Source organism: Talpa europaea (genome assembly GCF_964194135.1).
Source record: "Talpa europaea genome assembly, chromosome: 15".
Lineage (NCBI taxonomy): Eukaryota > Metazoa > Chordata > Mammalia > Eulipotyphla > Talpidae > Talpa > Talpa europaea.
Genome location: NC_140083.1, coordinates 6,194,970 through 6,220,509, shown reverse-complemented (window position 1 = coordinate 6,220,509; position 25,540 = coordinate 6,194,970). Strand labels below are relative to the sequence as shown.

The following is a 25,540-nucleotide window of genomic DNA, read 5'->3' as shown; positions in this document are numbered from 1 at the left end:
GCCTCCCTGCCTCCCACTCCCTCCACCGTGGTGCCAATGGTAGTTCTAAAATGTGAAGCCACTCGGGTGTCACTCCCCTGCTGTAGAACCCTGAGTAGCCCCCAGGGCCCCTAGTCTTTAGCTCCACCCTCAGCTCTGGAACCTGACCTCAGCTTGCTCCTCTGCTCTTCTGGCCTCTTCCTCGCAACCTCTGTTCAACTAATAAACAGCTACTCTTACTAATATGCATGTTCTTTTGGGACTCTATGCCTTTGCACATGCTGTTCCCCTGCCTGGCTGCTCTTCCCCACCTTGGCAACCTCTGAGCCCCTGCTCAAATCTTCCCTCCTCCCGCTGTCTTTCCTGACTTCTTGAGTTTCACGTTACTCCATAGCCCCTTCAACCCCACCCCTTTTGAGATCAGGAGCCACATTCCGTTCATCCCTGTGACCCAAGGCAGTACCTTGCACACAGTAGGGCCTGCGGGATGCTCGCTCAGTAGTGCCTTAGAGAATGCAAAGGGAGCAGGGGACAAGGCCTTTGCGCTGTCTGCTGTGATCATGCAACTGACTCTGCCCTTCCCTCTCCGAGCCTGTTTCTCCCCACAGTTCCAGAAGGAGACGGTCACTTGCCCTGTCCCCCGCTCTGGCCCGAGGGTCACCACACTGTTGCCTTCCTGCGACTCTTTCTCCACTTGGCAGGCAGGCTGGGTGGGAAGCAGAGTCTGCTTAGTCGGGGCGTGAGGTTGGTTGCCCGAGTCCCCATTCACACTCCAGCGCAGGGCCTTGGGTCAGACGGCTTTATTCCGTAGGGCGGGCGAGGTGGGCAGTGGATGCCCTGGGCAGAAGGGGCGGGGCGAGGACCCTGGAACTGGGGCTCCCCCACCCTTTGGCTTACGATGGCAGCTGGCCCACTTGGCTGTGTCGGGGGCTCCGAGGGTCCCTCCTGTGGGGCACCTTCTACCCCCACCCCTCAGGTTGGGCCAGGTGGCGGGGGGCTTCACAGGCTGGAATCTTGAGTAGAGGTGTCCTGGCAGCCTCTGACTTGGGGGGTGTTGTCTCAGACACTCCTACTAGGACCTGGGGGCTGCATTATTGATGCTGAGCTATTTCCCCCCAAAGTCAGCCTTGGAGGAAGTTTGGAAAAGGGAAGAATCCAGAGGTGACACATTGGATGCCAACTCCCTGGCCACGTCAGGTGACCAGCCAGGCCCCGAGGAAGTCTTGACCACCAGCTTGTGACCCTCTGCCCTCCCCTGCCCGCTCCGGGGCGATGGGGGGATGGGCTGCTGCTTCTGCCTCCTCAGGTCCTGTCACCCCCAAAATACTTGCTCTCTGCCAGGTGGAGGCCCTGGGCTGAAGCCAGGAGGTAGGCCACAGTTCTTCAGGGGGCAGCGCCTCAAGTCAACACCTGCTGGATCCAGCCAATCACACCCGTGATTCGAGTGTAGACACCAAAGTAGTTGGGCCGGCCACAGCCCAGGCCCCAGCTGACCAGCCCTGCCAGGAACCAGCGGCCACTGGGCGCCTTGCACACCAGGGGGCCTCCCGAGTCACCCTGAGAGGAGAGAGGAGCGTCAGGGTCAACTTGGGATGAGGCACCCCCAGGGGTTCAAGTCCTGACTGCTGGGGATTTTCTGAGTGACCCCAAGAAAGTCACATCCCACTTGAAGCCTGTCTCCCCCACGCCTGACGGGAGAAAGGGCAAACCGGCCCTGCCTGGCCCCGGCCGCTGTCCTGCACTGTGGGTGTGTGCCCGTGCCCCGCCCTCCCTCCGCCCCCTCCTCAGGCTCCCTCTGCGTGCCCTTGGGCACAGTGCCTGGAGGTGGGCGAGGAGTGAACTGGAGCCTGAGAGCTGCTGCCCCAAGGTCTCTTCTGACCCGCTGTCTGTGACGGGGACGGGTCACTCCCCACCCCCCAGCCTGGGCGGCGTCTGTGAAGTGGGGACAGCCACCCCTGCTCACTGGGGCGTCCTGAGGCTGGTGTGAGCAGGGGGCCAGGCCTGGGGCAGTGTGCGGGGGGGGCCTCCCTCCTCAGCCCAGGGAGTCACCTGGCAGGCGTCCTTCCTGCCCTTGCGGTAGCCGGCGCACAGCATGCGGGGTGTCACCTGGTAGCGATAGGCCTCGCTGCACAGGTCCTGGGGGATCAGCTGCACGTCCACCTTCTGCAGACCGTTGCTGGTGGGGCCTGCCGGTGGGCAGAGGGCGGAGGTGGGAGGATCGGAGGCGCTCGGGAGCCTCGTGCTCCCTCCACCATCCCCCTTGCGTCTCGGGGCTCCCCCCAGCTCGCCTGCTCTCCCCACTCTTGCCTCACCAGCACTGTTTTGGCTCATTCTCTGTGGGGACAGAACCCTCCCCGCCAAAGCCTGTGTGGAATGGTGTCTTCCTCCAGCTTCTCCCCCACCCGTCTGCCCTGCGACAGTCCAGGCTCTCCAGAGCACACGCACGACCCCTCCTTCCTGCCCCTAAACCCTTCAGCCTCTGTCCGGCCCAGCGCTCCCTCAAACCGACCTGCAGGCGGTGCACCTGCCCTCCCTGGGGCGGGGCCCTCCCTGGGGCTTGGGGCCGGGGCACCCAGGCTCCAGGTCTTCCTGGACGCCTCAGGTGGGTGTGAAGTGCAGGGGAAGAGAACTCCGTCCCAGATCCTTCGAGGCTGCCTGTCCTCCCCGCCGACCCCCGCCAGCCCCACGCCTGCAGCCTGTGGCGCTGCCCTCATCCCCCTCTCAGCTTAGCCTCCTGAGTCCTTCACCCCCGAGGACACCTCCCCATCACGTCTGCTCCCAGCACCCTCCCTCCCCCCAACTGTTCTCTTTTCATCTTTCTCTCCTATTTGCCTGTCACTGTCCGGCACATAGTAGGTGCTCGTAAGTGTGTGGAGGGAGTGGAGGAGGGAAGAAGAACCGACCCCGGCTTGGCCACTGTCCTCCATCATCCTCTGGGGGCTCACTTTCCTCTCAGCCTGGGCCGGGTCTTTCACTGATCTCAGTCCTGCCCACCTCCAGATTGGGGGTGGGGGTGAGGGGTAGTGCCTTTGCCTGAGGCAGACCGCAGGGGTCTCCCCCCCCCACCCCAGGCTGCTCACCTCCCTCACGCTGGGCGCCCCAGCCCGTGATCCAGCAGTGCAGGCCGGGCTCGAAGGAGTGGGAGCGCGCGGGCAGGCAGACGGGGCGCACGGTGGCCGAGCGCACCACCGGGTGGTCGAGCTGCAGCAGGGCCACGTCGTAGTCGTGACTGTCCTCCTCGTGGTACGGGTGCAGGAGCAAGCGGCTCACCTTGAAGGACACCTCCCCCGGCCAGCGCGAGCTCTGCCACACCTTGCCCAGGAACACGGTCCACAGCGCGGGGGAGGCCATGCTGGGGGCGGGAGGGTGGCCTCCTCAGCAAGGCGCCCCCCCCAGGGGAGCCAGCTTCCCCAGCCGGACTCCCCCGCTGGCACGCCCTGTCCCCGCCGCCCTGCTCTGCCAGGCCAGTGGCCAGCGGGTGACAGTGCCCAGTGTGTCGACGCTGGAGTCTGCGCCTGGAACCCCCAGCCTCCCCGTGTGCGCCTCTCTAGCCTGCGGGCAGCTCATCTGGGAAACGGGAATTGTCTCTCTCTCTCTCTCTCTCTCTCTCTCTCTCTCTCTCTCTCTCTCTCTCTCTCAACTCACATATTCCTGGGGAACTCCTAAGAACAGCAGGTGACACACGTGGCTCTGTGCCAGGCCCAGATGGTGTCTCCTTTATACCCGAGCACCTGCTAGACTTTGTGGCTGGCTGGGGCTGGCAGACCCCACCAGGAGGGGCGGGAATGGAGTGGGGGGGCTGCTCAGCTGGGCTTCGGGTGCCAAGAGCCCCGCATGCCGCGTCAGCGTCCAGCTCCGGGGTAGTGGGAGCCGGGGACGGGTGAGAGAGCGGCGTGGACAGACCGTGCCCAGAGCTCCTGGGCTTGGGGCACAGGCCCCAGAGAGGACCTGCTGGGTCACCAGGGGTGCGGACCGCCTGGGTGGGGAGTGCTGAGGCTCCATCTGCCCAGGGAGGAGCTGCCGCCGGCTTCTGGGTGTGAGGGTGGTTTGCTCTGGTGGCTCCAGGTCTTTGGCTGGGCTCGGTGGAGGCCCAGGGCCAAAAAGAGAGGTGTGGGGAAGGGAGTGGGGGGGCCATGCCGGGGGCGGGACCTGAGGCAGGGCGGGCCCAGCCGAGCAGGGAGGGGCATGGTCAGCCCACCAAAGATGGGGAAGGTGCGTGGATCTGGGGGAGATTGGGGGAGATGCCCCTCCAGGAGGCTGTTCTGGGGCTCCACCCCCACAGAGGTACACCTGCAGGGGGCACAGCCTCTGGGCGGGAGGGGGCAGTCTGTTCTTTGCTGTGGCCCGTGTCTAGCGCAGCCCCGGCTCCAGCAAGCACGGTGAATGTTGCTGGGTGGACGAGGAGTGAGTCACTGACCCAGCCGACAGCAAGATATCCAAGGCGGAGCTCCCGTCTCGGCCCAGAGCAGGCTCATGGTGGAGCCTGGACCGCATCCACAGGAAAAGCCGGTCTCGGGGGCTCCCCACCACCCTTCCCGTTGTCGCCTAGAGCTCAGACACCTGCACCTCCCTTCCACCCCCCTGCCCCCATCTCTTCGGGTCTGGGCCCTTGCCCGCCTCACCTGTCCTCTTGGAAGCAGTGGGCAGCCGTGATCACCCAGCGGTCAGCGATGAGGGCTCCCCCACAGATGTGGTGACCCCGAACCTGGAGACTGGCCTGCCAGGGCCACTCGCCCTCTGAGGACACGGCCCCACCCACGATGCGGCCCGAGGGGCCCTGGAGGCCACAGTCTGGGGGTGGGGGATGCAGAGTAAGAAGGGGTGATGCCGGAGAGGGGCCAGTGGGAAACAGACGCAGAAAGAAACAGGAGGGGAGACTTGGAGCCAGAAGAGAGGGCAGGGGGCGTGGGGGGGGAATGAAGGGGAAGGAGGCGGGCAGAGGCCCGGCCCAGTTCCGGATGGCAGAGACTCGCAGAGTGTGGTGGCTCCCTTGCCCTCTGGGCTTTTCCCCGCCGCCCTCCCCGCGTCAGGGCCCAGCGGGCTGAGGGGGTCTGCCCACGTGCCCGGGCCAGGCGGGCTCACCGCAGTCCAGCTCGTCGGAGCCGTCCCTGCAGTCGGGCCGCCCGTCACACTGCGGGTTGGGCTTCTTCACGCAGCTGCGGTCCTCACAGCGGAAGGTGAAGGTCCCACAGGGCACCCCTGGGGTGGAGAAGGTGGGGGCAGGGCACCAGGGTGGGTTCCTACACTCAAGGGAGCCTCCAAAACAAAACCAGGGAAGGTGGCGCCCCGAAGCCAGGAGGTGGCCGGGAGGGATCTCCCTTGACACGAAATAGTCCCCCGAGGGTCCTCAGTCCCCTCCCCCCACCGTCTCCCCTCTCACACTGGGGCTCCTGACCAGGTGTGGCACCTGATGACCAAGCGGTGCCGCGGCTCTCAGGCTGGACTCCAAGAGCAGGGCAGTGCCTCTGCTGCCAGACGAAGGCTTCCCACCTGGCCGGGCAGTGCCCCCCGGCCTGGCCCCACCTGGCTGCCCTCCTGCCTCGCCCTCAGCCCTTCACTGGCCTCCTACTCAAATTCCACCCCTCCTCCAGGCCCGGTTCAAGGCCTGCCTCCCCTAGGACGTTCCCCTGCCTGATCTCCCCACCACAGCAGTCTCCCCACGCTACCAGACGTGACGTCGCAAAGGCTCTGGGTCAAAAGGAGTCGCCCAGCACGTCTTCCTGCTCTCGGATGACCTCCGAGCCCAGGGCCCACATCTCTGGTGCCTTCTGCGCCCAGTGCCTCACTGCCCTGCCTACCACCAAGTTGTCTGCGGATGTTGGATGGACGAGGGGGTGGGCGGGTGGGTGGAGTAATGGACACAGACGAGAGTTACGCAGACTAGCGCTTGAGTGCATGGGTGGCCCGGTAGGGACACTGACGTAGCTGGAAGGTCAGATAAATGAATGAATGTGAGGACCGATGGGCAGGTGAGAAGTTAGGGAGATCAGCGGCTGCATGGGCCCCCGTGGGCACTCACGGGGTGCATGGATGGAGGAGTGAGCAAGGGGTGCACAGACAGGCGGTTGGGAGAACCAACACATGGTCAGGCTGATGGCCCAGGGGCTATGGAGGTAGGCGGTTGGGCACGACGGGATGGTGGGATGAGTGGCCGTGTGAGCCAACCGCAGACGGGTGGTTGCAGAGACTGCAGGAGGGAGGGCTGGGTGGGTGGGGGGATGGATGGACGGGCAGAGAGATGGACGCATGGACAAATGGACATACAGAGGAGTTGTGGGTGTTTGGGCGAGAGGGAGGAAGCCTTTGCTGAAGAAGCATGCAGAGGGGCTGGACTCTGGCTGAGGCCCCTGCTTTGGTTCCCCTGGTGTTCACGCCGCCTCACCTTCCTGGCACTGCTCTTCGTCACTGCCGTTGAGGCAGTCGGGCTGCCGGTCACAGACCCTGTCCAGGGGGATGCACGTGCTGTCCTCTTGACACTGGAATGTGGCTCTGCACACTACAAAGACACAGAGGGGGGCTGTGGGAGGAGGCCGGGCACCAGGCTGGACTTGGCGACGCTGTGGCACGCATTGAAGCGCACGCACGGCACCATCACAAGTCTTCCTTGGCTGCGTCATGCCTGAGTCTTCACAGGGGCCACTTCACTGGTGGAAGCAGGTGAAGTGGCTCGTCCAAGCGAACTTGTCCTGCCTGAGGCAGACCTTGGCGCTAGAGGGGTTCCAAGCACGGGCACCTTCCCCAGGCCCGAGGCTTCTCCAGAGGTCAGCACACCTCTCCTCCTGCCTGCTGCTCACCCCACATGGTTGCTGAGATGGGGAGCAGGAAGGTGTCAGTCGATCAGACCGGAAGAGTCGGCCCTAAGGGTGAGTCAGGCCCAGAACCCAGGATTCGGGGAGAGGGATTGTTCTGAGAGCCCAGGCCGGGGGACCGGGACACTGTGCCCCTTCTGCCAGGACTGGGCAGCATGAGTACAACCTCAGTAAAGACTGGAAGTTCCAGTCTGAACCCCTGCAGTGGAGGGGTGAGGACCCCACTCAAGGGAGGGAGATGAAGGTTTTTCTCTTTGGCCGGGAGAAAGGACCAGGGCCAGCCTGTCCTTGCTTAACAGCCCTCCTGGTCCTGCTCTGGTCCTGCCTCTCTTTCTCAGTTCCTTCCGGGATGCCACACTGGGGGTGATGGCCTGGTGGGGAGATGCCCTGGGCTGGGGTCAGGCGACCGCTCCCAGGCTGCCCCATGAGCCTGGCCCATGGGCTTGCCCTGCAGAGGTCACAGAGGTCGCATGTCCGCTCTGCACTCCCACTTGCCCCGAGTCCCAGACACAGGGACCCGAACCACACGTGGGGGCCCAGCTGGAAAGTGTGGGTGGGGGCAGGGGCGGGTGGGCGGCTCACCACAGTTCCTCTCGTCCAGGCCGTTGGGGCAGTCCTTGACCCCGTCGCAGGCGGGCACGCAGAGTCCGTTCACGGAGCAGAGGAACTCTCCGGGGCAGGCTGCACGGGACACTGGCGTCATGGGTGCAGCACGCACACGGCACCTGCGTGCCCACACGCATGCCCGGTGCAGCACACGTCCACATGCAGACATGCAACCGCACACACATGGGCAGGCAGGCATGCTCCTGCCTAGGGAGCACTCTTGGGTGCCTCACACACGGCACCACACTCACTCCTGGGCCAGCTCCCAGGCACGGCCGGGGCAGGGCACGCGCGGGCGCCTGGGCCCCGTACTCACGGTCCGACTGGTTGTACAGGCTGTAGTGTGCCTGCACGCCCGGGCCGGTCAGAAAAGTCTGGGAGGTGAAGTTGATGGTGATGCCGGCGGAGGCCACCACGGGGATCCTCTCTGCGTAGGGCTGCAGGGTGCGCAGGCCGCACAGCCTGGGGGACAGAGACACATGGGCTGTCCAGGGAAGGGAAAGCCAGGGTCCTGGCCTGCAGACAGCCAGTTGAGGGGCCAGGGGAGTCGCACACCCACTCCCCTCCTCTGTCTTGAGCTCTCCCTTGCGTGAGCGCTCACCCCAGGGTCATCTGGAAAGCAGCCTGCCTATCTCACTTGCCTGCCCCCAAACCTCCAGTGGCTCCCCATGGCCTGTAGGACGAATGCAAAGTCCAGAATCTAGCCCCAGCCACCCAGGAGCTGTGAGCCCCCGCCCTGGCCGAGCCTCCTTGCCTCCCTTGTAAGACAAGGGGACTGTCGTCTGTTGGCCTGAGAGCTGACAAGCAGCTCACTGCGTCCTAGAGGCTGAAGTCCTTGACTGGTCTATTCTGTGTGCATGGAAGTCGAGCCCCTTGCCTGGGGCTGGGGTGACAGACAACCCCCTCCCCACTCAGCCCTGTCCCTCCCACAGACACGCAGCCACCACCAGTGGGCTCCCCACACCCTCCAGCTCCCAGGACCATAGCCAGTGCTGTGGCAACCTCGTCTCTGCCCATGGCCACATCCAGTGGGGGGCAGTTCAGGGATTTTGGGGTTCTTGCAGCCACTCCAGCCTGAGGGGGGAGTTATTCTCACCCCATTTTACAGCTAAGGCTCATAAAGAGAAGAGCCACACGGGGCGAGTCCGGCCTCCTCAGGAGAACCCACCCAGCTTGCTCGACTCCCTGCAAGATGAGCTCCAGGGCCGAGCTCTCCAGTCCTGGCCTCGGCTGTAGCCTCCCTACACTCTCTGGCCATATTCTCACCCTCAGACCAAGAAAAAGTCTTCAAAATGTGGTCCAGGGAATCCGGGAGGGTCCAAAGTACAAATGACTTTCATAAAAACGCATAGATGTCGCCTGCCTTTTCACAGGACACTGGAATTTTCCAGAGACCTTGAGGTTTGGAAAGGGAAGTAGGTGCGGGGGCATCTGGCGGTCGTCTGCTATTCCAGCCGTTTAAGAATGTGGCGAAAATGTAAAGCAATGATTACTTTTCTCATCAAATGCTAATTTTTCATAAAATACGTTATTTATGTTAAAATGTAATGGGTTTTTTATGATTTTGAATGAATTGATTTTTTTAAAACTTTCTCAGTTTTTGTTGCTAACACTGCAAACATAAATCATAGACTCTGTAGCACACATTCCTAGGGCGTATGGTCCTTTCAGAGGGTGTCAAGGGTGCTAGGATGGAAAATTTTGAGAATCTCTTCTTGAAGTTGCCCGCTGTCCCCCGGGGACCACACTGTACCGCGGGCCCCGCCAGGGGGCGCCCGGGTGCAAGCCTGGTCTCTGGTCCTTTCGAAACAAAGTCAACAAGGGTGGTTGTTTTTAAAGTGGATAAGCCGATGTCATAGTGGTCACTATCCCCAGAGAATTGCCCTGGGAAGCAGACACGGACCTGAGCCTGGGAAGTGCTGGGCAGGGGGAAGAAGTCAAGCACACTGGACATCCTTACAGGTCAGGGAATGGACTGTCCCCAGGCGGCCACAGGGAGATTGTGGAGACACTGGGAGTCACAGGGATGCTGGTGGGGATGTACTTCCATTTAGAAGAACCTGAAAGCTGTGCGGTCACCCAGAGTGATGGCCAGGGGTGGTCAAGACTGCACACATGATATTTTCTCTACCGGAGACCCAGAGAGAATTCCAGAATCAGCCATAGTTCAGCCTGGCACCTCAGGAAACTGCCCTGCTGGTGGTTGGGTGGGTGGGTGGGTGGGAGGGTGGGTGGGTGGATGGATGGATGGATGGATGGATGGATGGATGGATGGATGGATGGAAGGAAAGTTGGGTGGGTAGATGGATGGCAGGATGGGTAGATGGAGGGGTGGGTGGATGGCTGCCTGCATGCATTCCCTTTCCCAAGGACAGGGTAAGTGGAAAGAAGAAGGTGAGCACTGAAGAAGGGAAGGTTTCAGCATGTGCCATGGTGGCAGAGCCCTGGGCCTGGAGCTGCAGAGCTGAAATTCAGGTACAGCTTTTCCCCATGAGCCAGCTGTGTACCTTGGGCATAGGGCTCAACCTCAGCAAGCTGAATTTTCACACCTGTGAAGTGGTAGTACTAACATCTCACTTGCGGGTGTTTGAAGGAATATGTGAGAAATGACTTCCGTGAAAGTGGCAGCTGGCATTGCCAAGCCATGAGCTCATCTAGGGCAGCAGCTGGGCTGTGCCTTCCGCAGGACCAGCGTGTGCACAGGCTCTGGCGCTCAGCAGCACCCAGGGAGCCTCCGTGGCTGCAGGAGCGCCGGCCGCCCAGGGGCTCCGAGAGCTGAAGGGCTGCCCCTTAATCAAACCGGGCTGGGGGTCTCTGGGAAGGCTCAGGAGCCCAGAGGGGAGATGGCCTGGGAGGGCAGAGCACAAGAAAAGTGACGTCACAGGAGAGGAAGCTGGCAGGAGGCAGGTTCTCAGAAAGGGGGAAGCCAGAGTGGGTTCTGTGAAACAGCAGCCAGTGGCCGGATCTCACAAAGCCAAGTTCCCAAAACGCTTTCAGGGCACTCAAAGGGCATGAGTTCTTGGCCAGGTCAGATGGGCACAGAAGAAGCTGAGCAGGAGACCGGGAGGTAGGGGTTGTTCCTAGGAGTGAGGTTTGATGGCCAAGAAGGCCCAGGAGGTGAAGGGAGCCTGCCTTCCTCATCACTGCGCTGGCACCTGAGGGCTCAGACACCTCTCTCCTAAACCATCCCCCGGGGTTCCCACCTGTCGTGTTCTGGACCCAAGATTAGTGCCCCCTCCCCCCACCGACACACACACCCTGTGCTGGAAATTGACACTCCTCTTCAGACCTCTCACGTCTCTGCCACCCACTCATCTAGATTTTCCAACAAATGCTCATTCAAAGAATTTCCCAGCATCTGCATAAGATGATCATTATCAGGCCAGCCCTAGAGGAAGCGGCCCGCCGGGGCATCCGCTGCGGGGCACCTCCGCCCTCCCTCCCACAGCCAGACCCCGCAGAGGCTGCAGAGCCTGGGGCGGTCACCTGGCACCCTGGACCCTCAACCAAGTCTTGAGAGATGGAGCTGGGGACCGCCCCCCATCCCCACCCAGTGCTCTCAGAGCTGGTCAGCCCTCGCCCAGGATGGAGAAGCCTCGGCCCTCACACAAGCATGTGCGCCCACACACAGCCGCGGTGTTAGCACGCTGGGTGACAGCTGACCTTTCCAGTTACAACCTGGGTGACGGTCACTGACTGCTGCTCTCTGCGCCCCTGGCTCCTCAGTGGTCCATGAAGGCAGGACAGGCACCTGCTCCTCCAGGCCTTAACTCACATGATGCCAGGGGCCAGCCAGCCCAGGCTGCAGCGGCAGATGTGCCCTCTCTTTATTCCATCCAGGCCTCCCCAGGACCCGGGGAGTGGGGCTCATGTCTGGTTTTTTCCATTTCTCAGATGAGTTACCTGAGGCAGTTTTCCTACCTGTACAGTGGGTGGGGTTGGGCTCCATGGACTGCCCAGCCCACACGTCTGAGAACTTGAATGTGCTTTGTGACTCTGGGCAGGGAGAGCTCCTCCAGCCCTGTTAGAATCTGTCACTGTGCCTGAAACGCCACCCTGGCAGCGATATCCTTTGCAGCTAGGCTCTGCCCACTGGTGACCCCTATTAGAAGCACACGAGGTCCCCAGCCCAGCACCCAGTGCCCAAACCTTGCGATCCCGCAGCTATGCTGGGGAGGAAGAAGGCCCTGCTTGGGGAGCATGGGTGGGAACGCTGTCTGACCGCTGCTGGTAGTGGCTGGCGGGAGTATGGGGTGGCCCTGGCTGTGGCCCTGCACCCCTAATCCTGCTGAGCCTCAACTCCCCTGCTGGGAAATAGAACTATGATGCCATTGACATCACAGGCTGCTGGGCCAGTGAGCTGAATGCCTTGAACCGAGCCCAGCTAGGAGCCGCCCTGCCCCATGCCAGGACCCTGCCTCAGCCAATGGCAGAGCCAGGGGCCTGGGGGTGAGGTCAGGTGTCTAACTTTGCACTCCCCCCCAGCTCCTCTCTGGGATACTAGCTTCAGCTCAGGATGGAGAGAGCAGGAAAACGCATCCCATCACCCCAAGTGTGAGTTGTTGGCCACGCTCAGGCGCCCTGTGTAGTCCTGGTGCCAAGGCAAGACCAACACCCGGCCCACCCAGCACCCTCCGCCTGGGCAGGCCCAGGAGGCAGCAAGGGCCTGAGGGAGCCCTGAGGCACATCAAGGAGCGTGGTCAATCTGCCCCACTTTGGCTGATGGGTCAACCAATAAACCAATTGCAAGCGCTGGTGAATGTGGGCACAAATCCCAGGATCCAAGCACCCTCCAATTTTAGTGCATTGGAACCAAGAAGTCTAGAATCTTGCACATTGGAACTCCAGAATCCTGGGCTCCACCAGGATGGAGTTATCTGTTGGGGGCCTGGGGGCTCGGAGTGGGGGGCAGGTCCAGCACAGGGTCAGCCCTGTCCTAGTCCTGCCTCTGCTCCTTTCCTATGCTTCCCCTGAGGTCTGGGATCTGGGGGATACCAGTGGGAGGATGGGGTTCAGAGGGTGGGTACCTCCTGTTCTGGATGGTCCACTGGCCCTGGGTGCAGGGCAGGTCGTACTTCTGCCTCCGCAGTGCGTATGCATCAAACCAGAGGGCCAAGCCATAGTCCAGGGAAGGGACCTGGGAGGGAGGAGTTGGTTACCAGGTGGCGTTCAGGCACAGCAGGGCTGGTGGGCCACCTCCCACGGCAGCCCTGGGAGGAGGCTTGCCATAGCGCGCTGCTGGGCTGAGGTCTGTCAGTCAATCAACAAATAGGCCAGACCTTGGCCACACTCACCATCTGCCTAGTACTGGCGGGATTTGCACCCTGGGCTCAGCCTGTGGGCGCTTCAGCCAAGGCAGGACAGCCCTCCCCTCCCAGCCGGGGGTCCCCGAGCCCTGGGGGTGCTCTGGGCACAAGCAGGTGGACAGGAGGGGAGTGGGGCTCACCGTCAGGTGCCAGGAGCAGTGGGTGGTGGGCGGGTAGTAGCTGGGGAAGTACGGTGTGCTGAGGACGCCCTGCGACTCCAGCCGGCCCTCCAGGGTCAGGTTCACCTCACAGGCTGTCCCGGAGAACGGCCATTACACAGGGTCCCCCCGACCCTGCCCCGATGCACCGCCCTGCAGGTGTCACCTCGGGGGCAGCTGTCACCCCACCACGCCTACTGCCAAGAACAGGGTTGAGTGTGACTTTGTGGCCTTGGACCTTTGTTTTCTCCTCAGTAAAATGGCAGCAACAGTGCACAGCAGCCGATGGGATTAAGCGGACACAAAGCACTCACAGTGTCAATAGGTGTTGCTGCTGACATCTGTGGTGCCGCACATGGCTGTTTACTGGGTGTTTTCAAAACTGCAGGAGAATTGGGGGGACACGGGGGTCGGGGAAGGAACAATGACCCCCTTTTCAAAGATGAGGTTCACAGAAGAGCAGCCACTTGACTGAGGGTCACGCAGTGAGAAGGGGAGGGATCAGGAGTGCCCCCGGCTGCCCGCACCGCCCCACGAAGTCAGGGTCTCTGAAGCCCCTCACCCCTCTCGCCCCGGAGCTGTCACTGACCCTCCTGGGACTCAGCCAGCACAGCGGCCTCATTGGCCCCAGGGGCCCTGGGAGGGCAGCTGGCACCCCAGGTCACGATCAGCTGGGGACCAGGGTCACAGCCAGCTGACCTCAGGAGTCACCCCCAGGAGAAGGGGGGAAGCTACCGCGAGGGGAAGGGGCAGGAGGAGAAGCAGCAGCGCCCCCTCCCATGAGCTCTGCAAACTGCAAGGTTTGCTTTGCCTGCCTAGGGGTGGGGCTGATCCAGGCTCAAGGATAACATGAAAGGTGAGGTGTGGTTACCCTGAGAAGGGGTGCAGGAGGGAGATAGGGGAGCAGGAGGAGAGTGGGGGCAGCGGATGGTCGGTGCAGTGTGCATAGGCGTGCTGGCCTGAGCACCAGAAGACCTCAGGGAGACCTGGGCTCCAGTGGGTCCACAGGCCTGCTGACAACAGACCCGCCCCAGATTCAGTCACCAGCTGGGCAGAGAGAAGGGGGTGGAAGCTGGGGTGGGGAGTAGAGACAGATCCGGATGGGGAGAGAAGGAGGGAGTGAGAGTTGAGGGGAGAGGAGAGTGAAGAAGGAGGGAATGGAGTAAGAGTGGAGGAAGGAAGAGAAGGGTCCGGGATGAGACAGCAGGAGCAGAGGTGCTTCCAGAACCTTCCCTCTCCCCCAGCCCATCCCCGACCAGAGCAAAGGAGGGGACCGGCATGTCCAGGCCAACACCCCGCTTCTGCCTCCGTGGCCCTCCCCTGCCCTCAGGACCCTGAGCCCCTCACCCTGGAAGGCCACAGGCTGCACAGAGAGCAGGAAGGGGTCGTAGTAGCTGTGCAGGCCCTTCTTCCACACCACCGCCATGACGGCGCCTGACGCGAGCACCTCCACCACTGGCTCCTGGCGACTGCAGCCGTACACCCTGCGGGCAGAGAGAGGTAGGAGCGGGCCGGGCCTGGGAGGGGCCTGGAGGGCGTCCCGTAAGAGTCTGTACATCCAGGCCTTCGGCCAGCCAGCCTGCTGTGTGTCCACGGGCAGGTTTCTGACCCTCTCTGGCCCAGAGAACCAACCGGAGGCCCTGTAAGGGTCAGGCAGGCATCTCAAGAGAGAGCGGCCAGGAAGTCGTCCACACTTCTGAGGCTGAGAGTTTGACTATGGCAGCTGACTGCAGCCCCTTGGCCCTGTCCCCTCAGAATCCCTGAGACCCTGTGTGCCTCAGTCGCACCCCCCAGGACGACCATGGCACCAGTGGGGACCTGGCTCCGGCAGGTCACACTCCGCCCCCAGCCTTGTTCTGGCCTAAGACCGGCCCCTGCCTTACCCCAGGACTCCACCCGAGCCTGCGCCTGGCGGGCTCAGAAAAATACCAGTACCTTAGGATCCGGGACTCTTAGAGATCTGGGATGAGTCCTGAGGAGGCTTTTCAGAGATTGGCAGGGTCAACTGCCTGCCTGGGCAGGGCCGCTGAGGCTCAGGGACGTGTCCAGGCCCCACCCGTGGCCACAGCAGAGCACACTTGGCAGAGCACACTGCCTGCGGCCGGCACCCTCCTCCCTGCAGTGTCTCTGGCCTGCCCATCGCGGGTCGCGGCGGGTGGTGGGGGGCTGGCTTCCCCTTTACCCTCTCGCCAACCCCTGCCCAAAATCCCCTTCCCTCCGATGGAATTCTCCGGAGTCCCTGCTAATAGACCAGTGCCAGCAACAGTCCTGTTCCCGCTCCCCCAGCAGACACCCCAGAATCTGGCAGCCGCGGATGGGGCCTGAGGGGGCTGCGCTCCTGCAGGTGATGAGGGAGAGCCAAACATGGCCCCCAGCCCTGCCAGCTATGGCGCCCCTGGAGCCCCACAGGAGTGGGGTCAATAAATCCAAGGGCTTCTCCAGGAGGGTCCTGGTGTCTTAGGTTCCTGGGGTGCAGCATTTCTCAGCTGCTCCCCCAGCACTCCCTTCCTCCTGCGTATACCAGTGGGACTGCTCTCACTGTCTTGCTCCCCAACCTCCACATAGCCCTCCTCGGCCCCGGCTTATCTCCCCAGAAAGCAGAGTTAGGGTTCAGGGAGAGGGAGGTCCCCTTTAATGGTGGCTTCAATTTTCAACTTGAAGGTTTTCTTTTCTTTTGTTTACTTAGTAGGGGGGTCTTTGTTGTAACAAAAATGTCCCCCAGGCAACCAGGATGTGTGACACAGGAAACAAACCCAGAGATTGAAGGTGGGCCAGGGTCTCTCGGGTTTTTTAGTCCCCCACTCATGGCTCTGGGGTGCAAGTTTGAGGATCCCAATCTGGTCTGAGCCATCATTTGAAAGCTTCTCCAAGCACGGTGTTGGAATAGTGCTGAGTTGGCAGCCAGCCTCCCCCCCAAAAAAGCAGACGGGTTGGGGGGGGCACTCAGAAGCCCCAGGGAAAGCCCGTGAGCACCTTGACCCTCATCAGTCTAAGAATCAGATGATATCTGGCTCTTTGCCTTCCAAGGAACTCAGCCCACGCACTCTCCAAATTGAGGTCACAGAGCCTGGCAGCAGGCACACAGTGGGGAGCATGGGTGCAGCCCAGAGCAGGGTGGAGATTCAGGGACGGGCTGGGGAGGAGCTCACCCTCAAGGGCTGCCCCTGAACTCAACACCCAGGTTGCCCCCACCCCTGACCCCTGCCTAGAAGCTGCTGGAACCCAAGCAAGCCCACCAATCTGCCAGTCCCCCACCTCCTACAGTGCCCTATGGGCCCCATTAGCTGTCCCCACCCTATGGGGAGGTAACCAGGCTCCAAGGTCATTGCCAGCCCCTTTATGGCATCCTCACCCCACTCCTTGCCCTCTGACCCTGTCACTCCCCGATAGAGCTCGTGCTCTCACTCCCTACCCGTCTCCTCAAGAACTCTCAGCATTTCCCTCTTTACCAAAGAGGCAATGTGCCCTTTGTGACCCATCCCCTGGCACACCCTGCGCAATGAGAGCCGTCGTGGGTAGCAGCTCCTGAGTTTCTAGTGGATAAAATTCCCGAATAGGAATAATGATGAGGGAGGATCTTGGCACAGAGGATTTCATTTCCAGCCTCACAATAACTCTGCAAAGGAAGCACGATTGTGCACCCATTTCATGGGTGAGGAATCTGAGGCTCAGAGAGGCCCAGTAACCTGCCGTGGGGCACCCAGCTAGGGAGCAGCAGAGATGGAATTAGAAGTCAGGGCTGCCAGACGCGAAATATTCTACTAAGCCATGCTGTCCCTTGCAGCTGATCTTGGGGGTCCTCTAGTACAACTGTTTTGTTACAAATGGGGAACCTGAGGTAGGGGAAGGGGACTGGCCCTTCCCCAGGATGCAGCCATGTCCAGCCTCCTCTCCCTGCGTCCCTTTGGGTCAGCTGTCTCCCGGATCCCGGGGCCCAAGGTCAACCAAACCTCCGCGCGGGATGCTGGTGGTGGCCTGGATCCCATACTCACCCCTCCCGCCCCCCTTCCCAGGCACTCACGAGGTGATGAGCCTCCTCTCCAGGGGCCCAGCCGCGTCGTACATGGCCAGGCGGTCCCGGCAGTCGGCCCGCGTCCACTCGAGCCGAAGCTTGAGCATGAGGTCCGCGGGGCCCTGCAGGTGCCACAGGCAGCTGGTGGCCAGCTGGTCGGGCCCCTTCAGCCGGAGGACCTGGCCCTGGCCCACGTAGCTGTAGCGGTAGCAGCCTGGAGGGGCCGGGGAGATGATTTGTTTCAATCGTTTAGAAATGTCAAAGCCGTTCTCGATTCATGGCTACAAAATCAGGGGCGGACTAGGTGGCCTGCTGTTGGCTGGCCTTGTACTAGACACCCCACGGGGCCCCCGAGCCCCTCGGGAATAATAACACTGATTGACTGTTGACTGTTGATGAGGTCCCAGACTCAGAAGACTGAGAAGCAGTGAAGGATTTTGGCTCTGTAGGAGGGTAACCCCCAAGGTGATGGTGGGACATCAACCAGCTGTGGTCTAACTTGACAATCTCACCCCAATGCTCTTTGTGTCCACTGAGGACAGCCAGATGCTAAGTAGCTAGGCAGATGCCACATAGATGATGAGCAGATGACAGAGAGAGAAAGATGCTAGAAGGTAGGTAGATGATAGATCAATTGATTGATTGATCGATCGATCCAGCAGTTTCTTGTGCTGTCTTTTGAAGCAGCTTTACCATCCTACGGGGTCCCTCATTCATAAGTTAAATAAATCTCTGCTAGGTGCTCCCTGCATCATTGTATAAGAATCACCACTTTAAACTATCTGAAACTTCACTTGGACCATATCACCTCCACCCACCCAGGAAGGAAACATCTCACCAGTGAGATAGAAGGAGAGGAAGTCAGAGAAGGTGTGACCAGGATTTAAACTGTCTCCCTGAGAGGAGGCTGAAGCTCTGAGCTCTGAGTAGAAACTCTAGACCGATTAGGAGAAATCAGGGTATTCAGGGGTTTGCTCAGGGCCGGAGCACAGTTGTGCACGTGGTGCACTGCACAACTCCAGGAGCGGCCAGCCCCACGGACCACAGCTCAGACAGAACTCCTTGTGTGGTGCGGTCTAGTGGCCTCTGTCCTTTACGCCCCAGGGCTGACCAGGAAGACTGCAGCCCTCTCAGACAGACGCAGAGATCAGCAATACGGCAGCGGCTGGGGGAGAGGGCACATTAGCCTGGCTGGCTGGGACAGGGAAGGAACAGGTGGCGGGAAAATCCTTGAATGTCACGGCCATGTTATCTCCCAGAGGCCAAGCCAAAGTGACTGGCTACACCTTGAATTAGCCAGACTGTTTTCTACCGTCAGTGGAAAGGGGACTCACAGGCAAATTGATGGAAAACAGAGTCTTATTTAAGTGCAATTACACTTGCTACTCACACTCAGCCCACACAGACCACACACACACTCGTGTGCAAGATACGCACACCTGCTCACAAACGCACACCTCCCCCACAGCCCCACTTGGGAGCCCTCCCGAGTCCTCCCTGGCATCCCCTGGGTAGGTCTAGGTCTGCACTCTCGTGCTGCCACGGAAGCCACCTGCCCACCCCACCACTCAGCCAAGTCAGGAAAAACACAACTCAAACAGAAAGCAGAGAGGAAAACAAAAATAGCGTACCCAGCGTGGAATTCAGGGCAACTATCTCTTTCACGCTGGCTTCTGTTAAAAGGAAACGAACAAACAAATGAAGACAAAAATAAATAAATAAGTAAAATGAAAGAAAATGAAAATAAAAATCGAGGAGACCATCAGAGCCAACCTGTCTGAGATGGACCCTGAATGCTGACCCTCCCCCTGCCTGGGCCACCTCGGTCCTGGCTCCTGGGACACTGGGGGCTGGGGCCCCGGCCCACCCTGAGTGCACCCCAGCCCTGGCGGGCATCATTCCTATACTGACCCAGGATCACCAGGCCCTCGGGGTCCACCTCATACTCAGCCCTGTAGGGAGCAGGGTCCGAGCTATTGACGGAAGACAGCAGCTCCTCCACCAGCAGCGCCTGCACCACCTCAGGGCTCAGCGACGGCCGGCGGTGCTCAGGGATTTGGAGAATGAACCAGAAGAAGCAGGTGAAGGGCCCCTCCCTGAGGCAGGCAGAGGAGAGTGGGACTGGGGAGGGTGGACAGTCCACCTGCGCCCAGTCCCTGCTCCCCTGGGGGAGAAAACCCAATGCTGCACCTACACTGAGCGCTAACTACCTCCCAGGTGGTGGGCTCCATCTTGGCGGGGAGGCCTCCTACCTGGCTCTGAGGGAAGTGCTCTCATCACCCCCATCTTGCAGTTGAGGAGCTGAGGCAAGAGAGGCTGGGTTGTGTGCCACAGACCACATGTGAGTGGGGCAGCTGGACCCCTGCCTTGGCCTCCTGGATTCACCAGGGCCTGGATATGCCTGTCATGCCCTGGTCCAGTACCCCCTCCATTGCGCAGGCCCAGCCCCCAGGTGCAGAGACCCCGCTCAGCAAGGGAGGCCACACACCAGCCAAGTGGCCTCTCCGTGCCTCAGTTTCCCCATTTTAAAAAATTGAGGGCTTTATAGCAGAAATTGACAGTGACCCCAACCCCCAATCTTGAGTGTGAGGTGCTAGCACGGGCTGGGAGGGGCAGGGTAACTCACCCAAAGGAGTAGACCGAGCTGGAGTTGTAGTAAGTGCCCAGGCGGGTGCTGGCAATGAGCTCCTTGAGCTAAAAGGAGGGGGAAAATAGCCCCTGGTGACCCCCTGGGGGTACATAGCCCCACTGTCTCCCAAACCCCCTCCCACCCCGGGATGCCCTCCAGCCCTTGCGGCCCTGCCTGAAGAGGAGCCCCTGGGCCGCGGGTAGACAGGCTGGCCCAGGCCAAAGTCACACCCGTTCCCACCCTCAGGCTCTGCCCACCCTAGCACTCACCCCCCAGACCACAAGTGACCTCTCTCCCAGTCAAAAGTCACTCCTCAACCCTGAGGAGCCCCAGGGGACTCCCAGACCCCTGCTGGGTCTATAGCTCAGGCAGTGGGTCTGCGCCCGTGACTGCTCTTCACAGTCCTGAGGGTGGACCCCGGCAGGCCTCCTGTCCCCAGGCACTTAGAGTGGCACAGAGAGCTTCCCCCATCCTGCCCTTGCACAACCTGGCTCTGCTATCACCCCCCTGACGAGGCAGGAGAGAGACTTGGCTTGGTCCCCAGAGGCAGGTCCTGAGCCAGGGACGGGAGGCCAGGGGCTTATTTGGAGGTGATCCAGGGGAACGCGGGCACGGGGGTGGGGAAGAGACAGGAAGGGGGGCAGCCAAAGGGCTGTGAAGGAGCAACTGTGCAGGCAACTGAGGGGCAGTCCACCAGGAGGGCCCTGAGAGAGGCGGGGCATCCCCAAGGCTAGAGGGAGCCGGGGCAGCAGCCACCTTCTCCATCTCTCCTGGCCAAGCGTAGCAGCAACTTCTTGGGACCTCCGTCCGGCCTGCCCTGCTGGACAGGGTGTGGTCCAGTGGCCTCCGAGAGGGAAGTGCTGGCAGCAAGAGACCACTCCCCCCTCCCCCACAGAGTAAAAGCCATGGGCCTGGAGGGAGGGCTTGTGGGTGGGGCCCTGGCAGCACCCCTGCGCCCCTGCTAGGTGGCACAATTAGGATTTAATCCAAGGGCACAGGACTCCGGAGTCCACCAACTTTCCCACCATCCTATGTCATGTCCCCTTCTATCGTGGGCACAACAGGTTCTGCTCCCATCAGCGCCCCGCTTCTTGCCCCATGCCCCCCCCCCCCCGCACCCTCCCTACCATCTTCTGGGCTTTGGCGGTTTCACTGCGGAAGGCACTGGACTCCCGGCGGGCCAGGTCCTGGGAGAAGTGGCGGTTGAGCACGCGGAGGCTGCCCGAGTACACCTGGCTGACGGTCCCCTCTGCCTTGTACCCTGCCCAGGAAGAGACCAGCAAGTCAGCACGGGAAGAGCCTGGGGTGGCTCCCCCGAGCCTTCCCTGCCTCCTTGAACCCTCAGCCCAGTCTCCAACAGCTTGAGCTCCCATCGTCCTTGTCATTGCCATCAGCATCATCTAAGGATGATTTCCTGACAAACCGGCCCCAAGGTGCCGGGGAGAGAGGCCGCAGACAGATGGTGTCCCAGAGGCTGACGCAGTGACCAGCCCAGCATGAGGGTGACATGAGGGCCAGGGAGCCCACATGGGCCCGGAAGGTCAGGTTCCTGGCACCCACTCTGGGGTACTCTAGCAAATCAAGACAGACGTGTCCCTGTGGGAAGCTGACAGTGGTGCGTAAGACAGGTGCCACTCCCGTGGCCACAGCAGGCAGGCCTCACCTGAGGGGTGGCTTCAAGGAGTCACCGAGGGGACAGGACAGAGATGCTGGGTCTGGGCCAGGGTGACCCTTTAGCCAAAGCAAGAGGGTTGAGAAGAGGGGAGGAAAGGTAGTGCCTTCGGAAGCGAGGAATAGCATGTGCAAAGGCCCTGAGGCAGGGACTTGTCTGGTATGTTTGAGGAAGAGCGGAGTGATGGCAGGGGGTCTGGCAAGATGGGAGCCACCAAAGGTTTTAAGCAGAGGTGACGTGATTCCATTCGCTGTATGAAAAGACCCTCCTAGGAGGCACGGGCAGAAGCAGGGAGACAGTGAGGCGGCTCCCGCTGAGAGACCTCCCGGTGACAGCCCAGGGTGCCTGGCCGGGCTGCGCGGTGGAGAACGAGAGGCGAGACTGGAGGCAGGAGTAGGCTGGAGGCAGAGATGACTGGGTTTGCTGGTAAATTGGGGCCAGAGTGAAGCAGAGTAAGGAGTCAGGGGGAGCAAACAGAGGGATGAGATGCACAGACAGGTGGAGCGGGGAGCTGCATCCTGAGCCAGGGGTGTGTGAGATCCCTCCGACATCCCGGAAGAGGGACCCCCCCGCAGCAGCCAGGGAGAGACCCAGGCTGGAGATGTGCATGTGGGAGTCACCAGGGTATAAAGGGCATTTAAAGTCGAGTGCTCCAGTCAGAGCACGAAAGAAGTGGGCAGAGGTAGAGAGGAGCATCCCCCACCTGGGAGAGCAAAAGAGGGGGTGCTGCAGGGGCCAGGGAGGAAAGGGTTTCAAGGAGGAGGGGTGTGGTGCCTGTCAAGGTCAAGTGCTGCCATGGGTCAGAGGCGATGAGATGAGGTGAGGCCTGGCCTCCTGGTCCAGAGCCGCTGAAATGGAAGGGGATGCGGAGCCAGGCTGGAAAGGGAGGCAGAGACTGGCGCGGGGAATGGAGACAGCAGCACCTTGAGAGGGCTCTTTCGAGAAGTTTGCTGTAAAGGGAGCAAAGGAGGCACAAAGGGGTTCAGCGCAGGAGGCGTGAGAAGGGCTAGGAGCATCGCTGGAGCCCCCACCCCATGAGCACAGGGTGCGATCTGGAGGGAGAACAGCTGGCGTTAGACACGGGGTGGTTCCCCCAGGAGGGCAGAGCACCTGGGTGTAGCTGGGTGTAGCCAGAATCTAGGGAATCTCCCCTCAGCAGTTCCATTTTCTCTTGAAGGTCGGGTGTGAGAGGGGGCCCGGGGGTGGAAGGTTTAAGATAAAAGCATAAAACTGCCTGAGGGGAGAGAGAGGCCCAGGAATCACAGCTGGGCAGCATGAAGCACCCATGGCCTAGGGAAGCCAGCCCTGCCCTGTCCTCCCAGGGGTTCCTGGGCCCACCCTGGGCCCACTTGTTTGTCCTTTGCTCGTCAGGTGGGCGAGCCCACTCCAGGTCAGCCTCCTGCGTGTCTGTCTCCAGACCCCACCTCCCCATCAGGGGCCTGGAGCACAGCCTGGCCTGGGTGGAGGAATCCTTCAAACTTCTCCTGAAGTACCTCCTCTACCCTAATCCCTGCGGGTGCCAGGCGTTAGCTTCCCTCAGCTGAGACTTGGGAGCACTCCCCCTGAGACCTCAGCCCACAGGGCTCCCGCCCCCAAGAGGGCGATTTACTCCAGTTGCTAATCAGGAGGAATTAGACTGTCTGCAAAGAAAGACAACTGGAAGATGAGTTCCTGGCCCTCCAGCCTGCTGCTCCATGGTTTACCCTGAAGATTAATTATCCTGCAGCCCAAGGAGGCCTCAGTAGCCCGCGCTATTTGGGGCGCTGGCTTCCTGCCGGTGGTGAAGTGCACACAGCTTCCATTCCCTGCCGCGATGCTCGGCTTGGAGCAGCGGAAGGATGATGCACCTGAGTCAGGGTGAGTCCATTTGCAACAGACCCCAGCTCTGAACAGCACAGCGTCAGCCCAGGGCCAGCTCTGCACAACGCCCGCCCTCTGTGCCGGAGCTGGGTTGACCTGGTCTCCCCATGATGGCTCCAAAGTGCCCCCCTGCGATGTGAGCGAGAGCCAGGGAGCACTCTGCCCTGGGCCGGGTTGAATGGGAAGCCTCTGATCAACAACAGCTGGTGTCCCAGCTGTGCTCCCTGCGCCTCAGCCTCCTCTATCCTGGCACACTCGTGAGTTATGGGAAGGGCAGAGCCTGGCACATAGTAGGTGACTTTATCTCCAAATGAAGGAAGGCGTGAGCCTCTACGGTGACCAGGGAGTCTTCCCATGGGCACGTCTGGTCTGGTGTATCCCTTACTCCATGGCCACGGGCCGAGGAAAGCCATGGTCTCCATCAATTTCAGAGATGTACAGTCGGTGCTCGAGAGAGTTCGCGGGACGCATGAACGGCTGCACGGACCATGAATGAACAAAAGGAAGGGTGGACAAATGGACCCAGAAAATGGACCAGTTGTTCCTGGGGCCCAGGGACTGGTTGAGGCTGTGGTACCCGGCAGGAGGACCCAAATTCAGGCCCTGGCAGAGGCCCTGGCTGCTTGCTCTGAACACGGCAGATCCCCAACCCCTTCCTCACGTGTGTTGAATTCACGCTGCTCAAGTGTGAAAGTCGATGCTGTGAGGAACCCCCCATGCCTGAGGACTGGGTCCCCTCCGCTTCTTCCTCCATCCCTGCCAGGCCCTGGAGACCCAGAGCTGGTAGAGCTGTGGTCCCCACCCTAGAAAAGCTCCCGGGCTGGGCTCAAGTGAGCAGAAGCACTAATTGGTGCAGGCACCAGTGGCGCCACTGGGCCTCCTCCAGCAGAGCCAGTTGGCTCTGAGCCCCGGGGCAACCCAGGGGGGCTGCTGGCAAGGGGAGGCATTGTTTACGCTGCTTCAGCTTGTCAGTTCACAAGAACAAGGTGCTCTGAGACACTCCTTCCCCTTTGGGGGCCAGGGAGCTGGGGGTTCTGTCCTGAGCAAGGAACTTCCACTTGGCCTGAGCCATAGGACCTGAAATGTAGGTACAGCAGCTGCCACCTCATAGGATGGGGGGAGACTCGGAGAGAGGAAGAGCCTGGCCCAGCTGAGTTGCTAGGTATCCATGGTCGGGCCTTGAGTCCTGGTCCTCTGTGCCCCCACTGCCCCCCAAGTCCCCCCCAGGTGCCTCTCCCTGGTGAGCCCACATGATTACCTAGGAAATACCAGAGCAGGACCCCCACTGCAGCCAGCACGACCAGCGCCAGCCACAGGGGCGCCAGGCGGAGGTAGTCCCGGACTTTTCTCCTCGATTCCACGGGCGCCTTGAGCATGCCCTCCGGCTCTGCCTCCTCTCCATCACCTCCGTCCCCCTGCCCGCCTGTCACCTGCGGGGCCTTGGCCATGGGCATCCTGGTGGGGAAGCAGAATAGGAAGTTGGGAACAGCCTGGTATTTGTGCGGGAGCCTTTGCTGAGAACCACGGGTACACGAGAGCTGGATAGCACCCCTGCCTTTGGAGGAGGAGGCAAGCCCCAAGTAGCAGTGACTCAAAGTGGGCGCTGCCCGGCCAGCTTGCCAAGGGGGAAAGCAAGTCCGAGAGCAGCTCCCCAAGAGGCAGCAGCAGCGTGGGGTCAGCGCACCCCTCAGCCCTGCCTCACTGCGGCCACTGCCAGATCTCCATGGTTGAACCCACCTGCACCCGCTACCCCCAAGGCTGCTCCCAGATGGAGCTGGAGTATCTGGGGTACAAATTTCTGAGCCAGCTTCTCAGCATTCCTTCTGGTAGGAAGGGGAATGCTCTTCCTCCGCCTGCTTCTCCATAGTGGGGTTTTCCGAAATGGGGACACCAAGAACCTGCCCCTCCCCAGCCAGTGCTGTGCGGGACCAGGGTCCCGCCCCCTCGCCCATCCAAACCTCTTAGGGGTGAAAAAAGGAGGCAAAACTAATATTCATTTCACGGTCTAATCATTTCACAGACGTCATCTCGTCTAATCCCCCAGTGTCCCCGGGGTGGCCACTGGCCCCCACGGTGCTGCCTCAGGCCACTCTGCGGACGCTTTCCACGTATTATCTTGCTTAAGCCTCCAAACACCTGCCAAGCTTCCGCGCCCGCTGGACAGATGAGGAAACCCACCCAGCTCAGTCCAGGGGGTGCCTGACTTCATTTCCCCAAAGTGATTTGAATAGAATATCTGGCCCTATCTTGCAGCTGAAACATCCAAAGCCCAGAGAAGCTAAGCCTCGCGCAAGGTCACACAGCAGGGAGCGCAGGTGTCAGACTCTGCCTCCTCGGTGTCTCCACGGCTGCCTCCCCTCTGCAAGCTGTTAATTATACATTGTGATTAAATAATAACTGAATGTCACCTCTCTCGTGCTCAGGTCTACAGATTATCTTCAGAGCTCCCCCCACCCCAGCACACTTCCGAGTGTGATTTAGGGCCACGGAGAAGACCCCTCCCCGTCTA

General features: G+C 61.0%; 1 protein-coding gene across 2 annotated transcripts; it reads right to left on the bottom strand.

The window, feature by feature from the left end:
• Positions 1-1,377: 1,377 nt before the first annotated feature.
• On the bottom strand, positions 1,378-24,485 carry TMPRSS6 (transmembrane serine protease 6; the record flags this gene model as incomplete). 2 transcript variants are annotated; one of them, XM_084254951.1, is made up of 17 exons in its annotated part: positions 1,378-1,536; positions 2,029-2,165; positions 3,024-3,331; positions 4,602-4,770; positions 5,062-5,178; positions 6,362-6,475; positions 7,371-7,469; positions 7,711-7,856; positions 12,422-12,531; positions 12,841-12,953; positions 14,206-14,342; positions 16,880-17,084; positions 18,502-18,543; positions 18,782-18,966; positions 19,497-19,564; positions 20,627-20,760; positions 24,290-24,485. In XM_084254951.1, the coding sequence occupies 17 exons, from the start codon at positions 24,483-24,485 to the stop codon at positions 1,378-1,380; spliced, it is 2,439 nt and encodes an 812-aa protein (XP_084111077.1). The 2 variants fall into 2 exon arrangements, with proteins under 2 accessions (XP_084111077.1, XP_084111078.1); XM_084254952.1 differs by having other exon boundaries at positions 3,060-3,331.
• Between the last annotated feature and the right edge of the window lie 1,055 nt (positions 24,486-25,540).